General features: G+C 42.4%; 1 protein-coding gene across 2 annotated transcripts in view; it reads right to left on the bottom strand.

Annotated features, from left to right (window-relative positions):
* The window catches only part of EVC2 (EvC ciliary complex subunit 2), a 175,676-nt gene that overhangs the window by 4,147 nt on the left and 159,036 nt on the right, over window positions 1–12,493 (bottom strand). For both annotated transcript variants that reach the window (XM_019553168.1, XM_019553167.1), the window contains exon 19: window positions 2,389–2,585. In XM_019553168.1, coding sequence (XP_019408713.1) covers window positions 2,389–2,585 — 197 coding nt within the window. The remainder of the gene's footprint in view (window positions 1–2,388; window positions 2,586–12,493) is intronic.

Raw genomic sequence — 12,493 nt, 5'->3', positions numbered from 1 at the left:
TGGGGGGCCCTGTCCTACTGGAGGGGGACTGGTGAGTACCCCCTCCTATCTTTCTCTCTCCCTGGGGGGCTGGGCCAAGTAGGGGCCTGGGCGGGGGCTTGACCCGGCTGGGCTCCAGGCAGCTGCCTCCTCCTAGTCAGAGAAGGGTTAACCTCTTCCCACGATGAGCCCTGCTTTCCTCCAGCAGTGTTGGGGGTCGGCAGGGGGCTCCGCGGCTGCTGGGGGTGTGTCTGGGGGGCTTCGAGGGAGCGGGGGCGTGGCTGTTGGATGATATCATGACTCACTGCCTATCCTCTCTTTCTTCAACTAGCATTCAAGGTTGATGCTTTACGAAGCCATTAGCACTTCTCTTCGAAACTGAAAGTATAAATCAACACTCAAGTGACATGCTTTACTTGACTGACACAGAGAGAGATGGGGGAGAGAACTTTGAGCCCTGCCACTCCTGCCCCCTGCCCTTCACAGAGTTTCCCCAGATATGCACAAGGGTTGGAGGAGTATCTTGTTCATCCAGGGGGAGCCCAGCTGATCTCTTAGTCTCAGCACAACTGCAGACAGGGATGACAGCCCCTGCTAGGAGCTCTCCTTGCTGGCAACACTGGCAGAGCAGGTTTCCAAATGCTCCCCCCGACAGCTTCCCTTTTGAATGTGAAACTGGTCACATGCGCTAGGGACAGAAGTTACACATAAACTGGTTTAAGTGATCAGAAACTGGTTTAAATGTGTAAAAGAACAAAAGTTCAGCGCACATAAACCAGTTTCAAAATGGTCAAAACTAGTTTAAGATAAACCTGGTTGAAAATAGTATCAGATTTAACAGATTGGGATCAAACCGGTTTATGGAACTTCTGTCCATAAGACCCCTTCCTGGTTTAAGTTAAATGAGAGTTTAAAGGAGAGCATGCTTTTCAGCCCTGGGCTGGGCTGGGCTGTGCTGCCTGCTTCAGAGAGCAGGGCTGGTCCCACCCCTCTGTTCTCTAGCTACAGTGGGGGTGGGAATGAGGCCAGCCTGGCACTGCCCCCCTAAGGCAAAGGGGCAGGGAGGGGATTTATTCCCCTCTCCTTGTCCTCTCCCCACATGGGATCCCAGCTGGGGTCTGCCTCGCTGGGACAGAGCAGTCCCTGTCAGGGTCCCGCCTCCCCTTGCCTCTCCAGAAGCAGGGGTGGGAGTGTGGCCAGCTGCTGGCTGACATGGACTCCTAAGGTGAAGCAGGCAGGAAGGGAGTTTATTCTCCCCTCCCTCCCCTCTTTCCATGGGGCCCCAGATGGGGTTTGCCTGGCTGGGGTGCAGCAGCCCCTGTCAGGGCCCTTCCCCACTTCAGAGGCAATGGTGTGGTCCTTGGAGGCAAAGGAAGGGGGTTTAGTCCTCCCTCCTTGGGGGAACCCAGCTGGGGTTTGTCAGGCCATGGTAGCACAACCCCTTTCAGGGTCCCTCCACAATTGCTGCTCCAGCAGGGGCTGCTTTGCTCCAGTGAGGCAGACCATGGTTGGGGTCAGGGCAGGGGGAAGAGGGGAGAATAAACCCCTCCTGCCTCCAAAGCCTGGTAAGCGCTCCTTGCCTGCTCCCCTCCAGGCACACCACATCTGGGGTCCCTGTAGGCCAGGGTGGGGGGTTAAATCCCTTCCCATTCATACTCAGGCCTGCCAGGGCCTGGCCATACCCCCTCCTTCCGCTCTGTTTCCCTACTGCCTGGCCACTGCAGAAGGGAAGGGAGGGCTTGCTCTAGTACCCCCAGCTTCTGCCCTGAGCCATTGCAAGAATGTAGCTGAATTTCTAGAATCAAAAGTGAATGTCTATTCACTTGCTTGCCAGTTCAATCTACACAGGTTAGATTAACCTGCAAAGCTCAAATCAATTCAGGCTCGGGCTTTTGGAATGTCTATACTTAGCCATAGTGTGATAGTTTTTACTGAACTGCCCATTGCTTGATAGAAGTAACATCTGCCAGAGGCCTATTATTTTTTACAATACTTACTGCCTTCACACTTAGTCTAAATTTACCAATATCAACAGTGAAAAGAAACATTGTTGATAACTAAATGCATTTGAAGCCAATAAACGTAAAATAAAAAAGGCTGCAATAAGTAAAAATATGGAAAGAAAATATTGCAAAACAAAGTCATTTACTATAACTGTGAAGTCCATACATCACATTTTTCCTTTCCCAAACTTAGGCAGATTATTGCTAAGATATTTGAAATGATCTTGATATAGATAAAAAATTTGCTATTTCACACAGGGTTTTTATTTCCCTTCAAAGAACATTTTAGCAAGGAAACTACTCATCTGCTTGTTCTTTTGTTATCACTGCTGTTGTCCAGATAGACTATTCCTTGAATGTAATAACTTCCATTTGTTACTTCTCAGAAGAAAATTCACATGCTTACCTCTTTCTACAGCTGCCAGATTCCTCTGTATTTTTGTCACTTTCAATAATGCCATCTGAATACTTATCACTGATTGAATCCAGAACAGAAAGAAGTTCACTCTGTGAACTTAAAGGCAGCAGTAAGTTCAGCAGTCTGTGCAACATCCCTACTGGTACCATTGTCAGTTTGGTTAAATAACCTGCCAATCGGAGCTCCTAGAAGAATTGGTGATGAGAGGGAAGAAACTTTAGCACTAAAAGAAAAAAAATACCAATAACTTTTAACTGAATACCTGAAAGACTGTAATAGTTGGAATAAAAGAGTAGGAATATTTTTTATATTAAAAGCTTAGAGAACCATTATGTCCTATGTGTTCACTCCTAGCATTGAGCAGTGTGTGCACTAGTGCCTTTAACTGAGTATTGGATCCTGGAATTTTAGGATTGGAAGCAGTACATGAATAGCTACACAATTATTTTTTCATTTAGAAGCTAGCTTGTATTTGCAGGAAACAAGTAAAGCAAATGTGTTCTAGAACTGAAGATTTCACAGTGAATAAAATGAAGTATCTACCCCCTGATTCCTGCAAAGGAAACCAACAAAAAAAGAAAAAAGGAATGGATCATAAAAGACATGTATATTCCTTGATCTGCAGATACCATGAAACAATGGCTAAGAGAAATGTGAATTAATGCTGTTTTTAAATAGATGCAATTCAGAAATCTAATTATGACAACTTAAAATCAACATTCCTAAGTAATTTACTGTTCATCAGTTCAGTGGAAAATCCAGCTGTTGGGCTATTTAGTATACAGACAAATATTTGAATGGGCAGCAATAGTAGCATGTAGTTGCTGCCAATGTTTACTGGTGGTGAGAACAAAGGATGCCTCCATCTCATTCAGATACCGTGTCATCTCCATTCCTACCCATAGGGCAAGAGTAAAGTAGATTCATCTTCACCCCAATACCAAAGACTCAAAGGCTTCCTGGGTATCTAAACAAAACCCGCTGCCTACTTTTTCCCAGGAGCCAAAACACAGCTGTCAAAACTCCCATGCCACCTGGCAATATCTAAACTGTATAGCAATACAAAAATCTGTAACACATCAACATCAATGATGCTATACTGATTGTACTGTATGAGGCAAGCAGTGAGCTAGAGGAGGCAATGCTAAAGGTCCTATATCTTTGCTGAAAACATTTTAAGTATAATGTGCCACAAACAACACAGGCTTTTCAGCTCCTCTGTCTGCTCCCAGAAGATACTGCAGTAGTTACACTGGAATAGTTCTATTCAGTTCCAGCTGCTCTAAACAGTAGCATATACACTGAAGTGAGACTCCCATGGGTCCTCTGGAAGACTGAGTCAAATCCGCACTGTTTACCAGCCTGTGGGCACGTCTACACATTCCTATGGTGACGTTGTTACTGAGCTGTGATTTAGTACTTCCTTCTGGCACGGCGAAGTAACTCCTGTACTGCATCCTGCACATGGTGCACAGGTAGTTTTTGCTGCTCACCATAGCAGTGTGCTAAAATAGTGAGTGTGCGCTGCTATAGTCAAGTAGCTGCTGATCATGTGCAGACTCACATGATCACTACATCATGTAGGGCGACGTGTGAATGCACCCTGTGTCTACTAGATGTGGGGGATTAGTATCAAGCCCAAGTCACAAGCACAACAAGATGTTCTGAAACAAGAAAATAGAGAGTGGAAAAACATCATTTTCTCTGTCTACAATGGATTCCAAATGTCAAAGCAGCTGTTAAAAGTGTGCATGCAGAATTTATACAGCTGTATGGAACAGACCTGCAGAAGAGATCAGGGAAATCCAGACTAGGAATGCCTAGGTAACACTGCAAAACTTTCCTTTTTGAGAAAGCTACTCTACCATGAAAACAAACTGTACATTCACCACCATCTACCATCTCACTTACTGAAAATGCCCCAATCCACAAAATCAACAAGCAAACAAAATAAAACAAAAACATCAAAGAAACAAACGAAACTATAGCCACATCCCAAGCAGAGATTTTACACTAAAGAGAGAGGGAAGCCACTGACTTCACAAAGTCCATGGGGGACTTCACTACTGCTATAGACTTGACATTGGAGATACTCAGAAACTATAATAGGAAGCAGCAAGCGTGAAACCTTATAATAGATAGGAGCTATAGGAATATTTGTATGAAGTTTTTGGACACTGACTGTCACAGAATCTTATAAGAGGCAATTAAAAAAGAAATCAAGTTCTTGACAGCATATAAGGCACCATTCCCTCTTTCTGAAAGTCTGGATACCTCAGGTAAGACATTTAATTTAATAATTTATACAAGGATGACAAAAATATCCTGACATTTTCTAAAACTGTCCTCTTAAACATGTAGCTTTTCTAACTCTCTGTTTCTTAGATTCCATGCAGAATGTCAGTTGGATAATGAAGAAACATCCAAAGCCATTCTAATTCAGAGCTGCTTATAGCACTGTAATTGCTGCAAAATATGAATTCTGTCAAATGCAAGAGAAGTAACATAAACCACCCACTGACCTGGTACAAATGAGTAGATTAATGTAAGTAAAATGATTATGACTGTCTATAATTTGGCTATGAGCAGCACCCTTCACATAAACACCCAGCACCCCTGTTTCAGTTTAAAGCGAAAATGATGAGTGTGTGATGGGGAAATGGAGCGGGTAGCTAGTATTGCTAGGTCAGGGAGCATACAAGATGAGATTGGAGGACTATACCCATTTGCAGTTAGGTGCTCAGACACCACGATGGAGACGACATTACAGGTATGGACAAGAGTTCATTTGTAGTGCTACAAAAGGTATCAGTACTTTGCAGCACTACAGAAATTTAGCACTATGCATCATATAGTTGTTCAAGACCTCTGGCTGGAGAGACACAAAGCAGCTGCAAAGGTGACTCCAGCCACGGGCAACAGGGGTCTTCTTTGTTCCCCCCATCCCACAAAACACAGGCTCCCTCTCAGCTGTGGCTACATCAAGTTGGCATCAGCCCCTCTGGTGGCAACTGCTGATTGGTCCCCCTGCCCAATCAGTGGTCACTACTCCTGGCAGCCCCATCAACTGCTGTTATGGAGTGGCATGGTGTAGCTGGGTGGGCTATAAGGGAGCAGGCACTCTCTCACCTTTGGAAAGGGGCCGGAGGAGAGGATGGCTGTAGATTACTACAGGTCCTATGTGTAATGAGCGCTGATGGGAAGCTGCTCTTTGAAAGTGTTAATATTCTGTAGCACATTTACCATCTTTGTGGTGCTGAATGCTTGCTTTTGTAGGACTCCAAAGGTATATTTAGCACTACAGATATAACACCTGTCCATGGCTAGATTTCATTGTAGGTCACAGTGGCACATATTCCAGAGTGTGATGATTTGAAAGAGGTTAAATTGGAGAAGCCAATTTACGCTCCATATTTCATGCTTTCACTGGTAGTATCTTTTCTTCTGATTTCCTGATTCTACTGTATATCCTGACATTTATCTGTATGCAGCTGTAACTGCAATAACCCTTGATAATCTTTGCCCCCTAGGAGGGATAGATACAGAGATTTATGAGTCTACTCCTGCCTTTCAGACAGTGACCTGAAATGAGATTTATACTTTGTAATTCATTAAAATTAGGTGACTGGACCCAGGAGGGTAATTTTAAAAAATGAGGTAGATGACTAATTTTTCTTTATAGACAACGAAAGATTAGAGGTGATTCACAGATTTTGTGAATCACCTCTAAAAGCTAATCCACAAAAAGCCACATGCTGAGCAGGAAGCATCTAGTCCTAGACAATAAGAAATGCTGAGATCCCAGTAATTTCTACAGCTTATCCACCTGACTCAGGGATGTCCCGCTGCAGACTTAGGCAGAGCTTAGCTGGATCGTGACACATTTGGTGGTAATTAGACACCTAGCTACTCAGCCTACGGCACTTCTTCAGAGTTCAGAAGTCACGGTTTAGATTCCTTGGGAACTCTCTGAACCAAAATATGGTCACTGAATAGGAAATGTAAAACCTGCCAACACATTTTCTCCACCTTCACAATAACCACACCCCACAACAGAACCATTAACATTACTGAATCTTACACCTGCACCTCCAGAAATGCCATATATCTTATCCAGTGCACTAAATGCCTGGATGGAAAATATGTATGAGATACCAAACATCAACTACATACCAGAACAAACTCACACTGAAAATCTATCAAAGACAAAACTACCCAGTTACCTGTAGGGGCACATTTCTCACAAGACAACCAATCTCTCTCCGATCTCTCAGTTCTAATCCTCAAAGGGAATTTACAAAATACCTTTTGCAGACCAGCCTACAAACTTCACTCCATCAACCTACTGGATACAAAAAAACATGGACTAAATATGGACATTGGCTTTATGGCACACTATAAGCTGCCTAACATCTGATTCCCCAGACTACCTCTCTACTATTTACCAGCTGCATGTTATTATTACCAAGTCTACCCCCTACCTACCTGTTTCTTAACCACTGACTGCCTCAATCTGCATTTTCACTGACTGGTATTCCTGCATACAGTCCTCTGGCTTCTATTCTGTTCTATCTCATCCAGGAAGAGCTCAGAACATCTGCAGACACTTCCTCAGCCTCAAGAAGGGTGTTTGTACCTGAAAGCTTAGAAAGAAGATTTTTTTCCAACTATTGCAGTTGGTCTAATAAAAGATACTGGATTTACCCAAAGAACCTTGGATGCCTAATAGGTTCTTCAGCTGTGGAAGTACAAGGCTTCTAGGTTGCTTCTAGGGACTTAGGCTCATAAATTCTGCCTCAGACCCATTTTAGGTACCTGAAATGCTGTACTGCATCTCACACTGTCTCATCAGGCAGACCTAGCTCATGCTGGTAGCCACTCAGGAGCTATGCACTGCTAAAAGATTGGGGTAGGGTACTTACTGCTTAAGGCCTGGTGTTGCCCTTCCAAACTGGGAAGAATTAATTTACGGGCTCTACTCCACCGAGTAAAACAAATTCCTCTGTCTGATAACATGTGGGAACACTAGTTATTTCTTGTGTTGCTGTATCTGAGTTTGTGTTTTTTGAATATACCCAAAGCAAAAACATTCATATATGAATGGTAATTTAAATCAGCATCAGCAGAACTACTACAAGGAAGTCAAAATAGCTGAAACTGAGTAATACCTATTCAAATAACTAATGCAAAAATCAATTAACTCTATTTGAGTTGTGATTTCATATTTGCTTTGCCCTTTTCACATGAAACTCCACCCAGATCATCTGGGGCTTGTGCAAACAATGACTAGGGTACCTGGGGCTACAACGGTATGCTCATTTAAAATCACATTCTTGGGTAAGGGGCTTAAGATCCTGAACCCACCATAACTCACTGGCCTGAATGGGAGCTGTAACTAAATTAAGATAGTAGGGCCAAAACATTGAACCTGAACAACTTAAAATTAGGTACGTGAACAATTATTGAGCACCTGTAGCTAACTTCAGTGGGTACTACACTGACTTGTGGCAATGAACTTAGTTTTAAATTCAATTTAAAACCAGCAACTTGTATAAATAGCATAGAAATAATAAAGGCTAGCTAGCACTTGTCACACTAATTTCTGCTCTGTCAATTGTACATGATTGATTTTATATAATTTCCCATTTTATTTGTTTTCCCAATCTATCTGTTTTTTAGGAAGAACACTCAGAATTCAACATGAACAGCGATTACAAACACGCTACTCTGTGCACCTTGTTAATCGACTCTTCAGACCTTTCCTCTCAGAAATATGAGCAGTAGGCAAGTTTTAGGTTGGAGACTATTGTTATATCTGCTGTGGACAAGAGTTTTCTTCCGTATATCAGCAGGCAGGTGTATTATAAAAATTAGATGCACAGAATGTACCCAAAACAGAGGATCTCCTTGCTTATATATATAAATCAATAAAAAAATTATTTTCTCTCCACATGCTGATTTTACATGGAGCACACAAAAAGACTATTTTCTCACACACCACATGCCTCCTCCCTAAATACAACACACACTTTGTCTCTGGGAAGACAGAATGGAAAAAAAAGATTATTCCAGACTTATGGCTGTATAAAGCAGGGTCAGAGCCTAATATTCAGCTCACTCACCCTCTCTTGCTTAAAGAAAAGCTGAAACCCTAGCTGCTGCTGAAGACTGGTTTCCACAGTTGGATCTACAATTTTGAAAAGAGCTAAGAGTCTCCAGAGCTGTGAAAATGAAGAAGAGAGACAAGGAGCAGACAACAGACAAAAGAATTGCCAGAAGAAAGGTTAGCTTCATTTGTGAAACAACAAGACAATAAAAAGGAGAGACAATCATTAATATGTCTGGAATGAAGAACAACAAGCCATTAAGTCAACTGATTCCCTTAGCTGCCTGACTAAAAATGTCACTGCTGCTGCCAGGTGGATCATGAATCAAAGCAAGGTGCTTCTATTCTGGGCAAATTCAGCTTCCCCACTTAAGACGTGCATCCCAGTTCTAAGGGGTTGATTTTTGGGGAATGGGTACGTGTGCATGCAGGTAAATATGTTGTTCAGGGTGTCTGTCACATAAATAAAACTTAAACCACAAGTCCTCCACCTTGTACAGTGCATCTACTGTATAAGTAGATGTACAGTAGTTATAGGTTCTCAATAATAGTTCAGGTTTTCAATGCAGCAATACTCTGAATTTTCTCTGGTGTCAGATGTTTTTGTGTCCTCAGGCTAACTATGCTGGCTGTTATTCAGGATCGCTTTGTTCACTTTTTAGTGTGTCAAGCCAAAGGAAGTAGATTCCATGACAACTATGAAATGCATTGCTTACATCTATCAGTCTCCTGAATCATGTATTTCTCAAGTTGGAAGAATCTGTTCTATATGTGTGTGTGGCTTTTTAGAAACTTGACAAAACAATACTGGAATAGCATACATTTTAGGTGGCAACCATGTGTCTGCCTTCTAATGATCTGACCAAGCTTGACAGATTTCAAGATTTTCAACTGCCAGTACAGCAACACAAAAAATAGTTATTTGGATTGTAAGGGTTAAGCTAAGTGCTACCTGATACCATATATTTGTATATTACCTGGCAGAATTAGGCCCTATTCTGGGTTGGTCCTTAGGGGCTACCATAACAAACACAAGTACTTATAAATGATATCCAGAAACTTCCTATGGCAGCTAGTTGAAAAGGAGCCAGATTGAATTTTTTCTTCGATTCAGTCAGAAGATGAGTAACCCCTACGCCAGGGGTGTCAAACATGGTACGAATTCAGCCTGTGGAGCCATATCGTCCAGCTCCTGGTCTGGCAGTTCATGGCCTTCCCCTCACATGCTGGATCCAACATCCCTGGCACCCTCTCCAGCTGGTCTGGTACACGAGCTAGACAATCCAGCTGGTTTGGAGTGGATGCCAAGTGCAGCATGGGTCCTGAAGGGGATGCTGTACGCAGCACAGTCCTGGACTGCCTAGAGGCATGTGGGGAGGGTGGTAGGAACCTCTGGGTCCCCCTCATGCCAGAGCTGGTCCTTGCTTTGCCTAGTTCAGGACTGAGCCATATGTAATACCCACTTCGGCCAGTCTGGGATTTGTGCTGAACACGGAGTCCTCTCTGGACCAGCTGGACCGGACACCATGTGAACCTCATGTCCTGATCTAGCTAGAGCAGGTGCCATGAGAAGCGGAGTCCTGAACCAGCTGGATCAAGCACCACTGACTCTGGATCTGGTGTAGCGGGTGGTCTTGCATAGACTGGTCTTGCAGCAGTTGGGCCAGATGAGTTTAAGAGCCCTGCCATAGGCTAGAGAACACTCAAGCCCTCTGGTCTAAATGGAGTGTCTCTGTCTGCTTGTGGCCTTCCTTTCTAGTCTGCAGAATCCTACACAGAAAGTAAAAACCTTACAACTGAGTCACCTGTAAAGCTTTCAGCCTTAATGCAATGGCATGAAACATTGAGAAAAACATTCCTAGCTCTCATTATCAGTGGTGTGGGTTCCCTCTTATACACTCAGATTATGTATTATGTCCAAGAACCAACCCTAAAGTAGCGCAACATTTGAACAGACAGAAACTCTGAGAGGTAGTGATGTTGTAACTGTATTAGAAATTGAATTTATCCAAATTGTAATCCTTCCAGACAACAGCAGCAAAGGAACAAGCTCCCGCAATATCTGTGAACATTTCGAGGTAAGGACATTTTCTGAAGGTGGGCTGTAGAATTGAGAAGAATTGAAGAATTGGATTATTTTAGAGCCATAGAGTCATAGAGTCAGTGGACTGGAAGGAGCATGTAAAATCATCAAGTCTAGTCCCCTGCCATAGACAGGAGCTTAAAAAACTCAAACTAGTTTAACAAGGTGCTTATCCAGCCTTCTTTTGAACAACTCCAAGGATGGCGATTCCACCACCTTGTGCATGAGCTTGCTGTGTTACATCATGTTTACCCAGGAAATGTGGCAGTCCCCAAGCAGACCAAGACCCTAATGGGATCTTTATCCTCTGGTTTTACAGTTCCCATTCTATAAGTGGCAGTCTGATTTTTAACAGCCCATGTCATTGCTAAGTAAACATCATAATGGTACATTTGAGGTTCCAGACCATTCTCCTAATTAGCCCACATGATTATCAAACAATCTCTGATTTAAATTTCTTGAAATTACCCAGACACAGATACTGAGAGTGCTAATAGTAAAGGAGTGCATCTCTAAAGTCAGAGTATTGTTCATAATTTGCAGATACACCAGATATTACAAGATTAATATGTGAGAGCTAGAAAAAAAAGCATGAAAAGAGCTCACATGCCATAAATTACTTAAATCTTAGAGATCAGTAAAGCCCAAAGTATTGTATGTTTCAGAAAGGTCCATAAGTCTTTGCAGTTTCCATAACTCATCTGATGGTTTATTTCCTCTTGATCAATAGAAGTTAACTTTATCTTCTATCTCTCTTGTACCTTTTTTCAAATTTAAGGTATAGCACTGTATGCAAAAGTTCACACAACACATTTAACTTTAGAAGCTAATCTAGTCATAAAGGCAATGTTGAACTGAACAAAAGATTTAGTCTCTTCTGTCCTGGAAAAGCACCTTACGCTTTTTAATTATCATACAGACTGACATCAGGACTGACATCTAAATGTTATTATCTCATTTAAACGAATATTTCATTATCATTGCCCATTGAACTGCTCCTTGTTAAAATAATTTTGTTAAATGGGATACTGCTCCACGAATATATGTTACTGAAAAAATAAAGTTGGAACCATCTCAGCATTATAAGTGACATTTATAGCCATGATGATAACGGTGTATGGAGTGATTTTTTTTTGTTTGTCTGATATCTTTTTTGGATCAACTGTATAGTTGGGAGAGATATTGGACAAGTTGTCAGGTGCAAAGTTCCACCACAAAGTGATCTGAAGAATGGCACTTTGTGCTGGGAACCTTGTCTGACAGCTCTCTCAAATATACAGCTACCACAAAAATTCCTTGCCTCTCATCAGTCTTATGTAAACTATTAAAGCTATAAATGAGCCAGTATAGGATTTGCAGTTTTACGGGCATAACTGGTTTGAGAGTTACCTTCCCATGAATATTTCTGTTGTAAGAAGTTTACAAAAGTGTACAGTAGAAATTGTCATGATTGGCTGCAAAACTATTCTTTTCACCTATGCAAAAAAGTTCCTGGGTAAACAACTGTGAGCTGTGTGCAGTAGGCTGTGGAAACAAATACCACTGGAATGAATTTAAGGATTAAATAGGATTCAGTCATTAGTGACTGCTTTCCAAATGTCAGACAGCCAAAGCCAACAAGGTGGTGAGATGGTTTGATAAAATGGTTTTAGAAAAGAAAAACAAACAAGAAAATCAAAAGACAGCTAAAGAAGCAGATCTGTCCTCAGGACATGCTTACCCCATGCAAAAGAGTTTGGTAGGTTATCATTACAACCAGTACTTAGATGCGTTTGAAATCCTACTCTACCCAATTCAAATCAAGGAACTAAACCCATGTGTAAGGGGATGGGGGTGTGCCACTTACCGTGGGACCCCGATCCTCGGATGTCCCCTGGAGAGGAGGGGTACGCGTTGGACCGTCC

Source organism: Crocodylus porosus, unplaced genomic scaffold (genome assembly GCF_001723895.1).
Source record: "Crocodylus porosus isolate Cpor-Errol unplaced genomic scaffold, CroPor_comp1, whole genome shotgun sequence".
NCBI lineage: Eukaryota > Metazoa > Chordata > Crocodylia > Crocodylidae > Crocodylus > Crocodylus porosus.
Note: the sequence above shows the minus strand (reverse complement) of the source record. Positions and strands in the feature narration are given on the sequence as shown.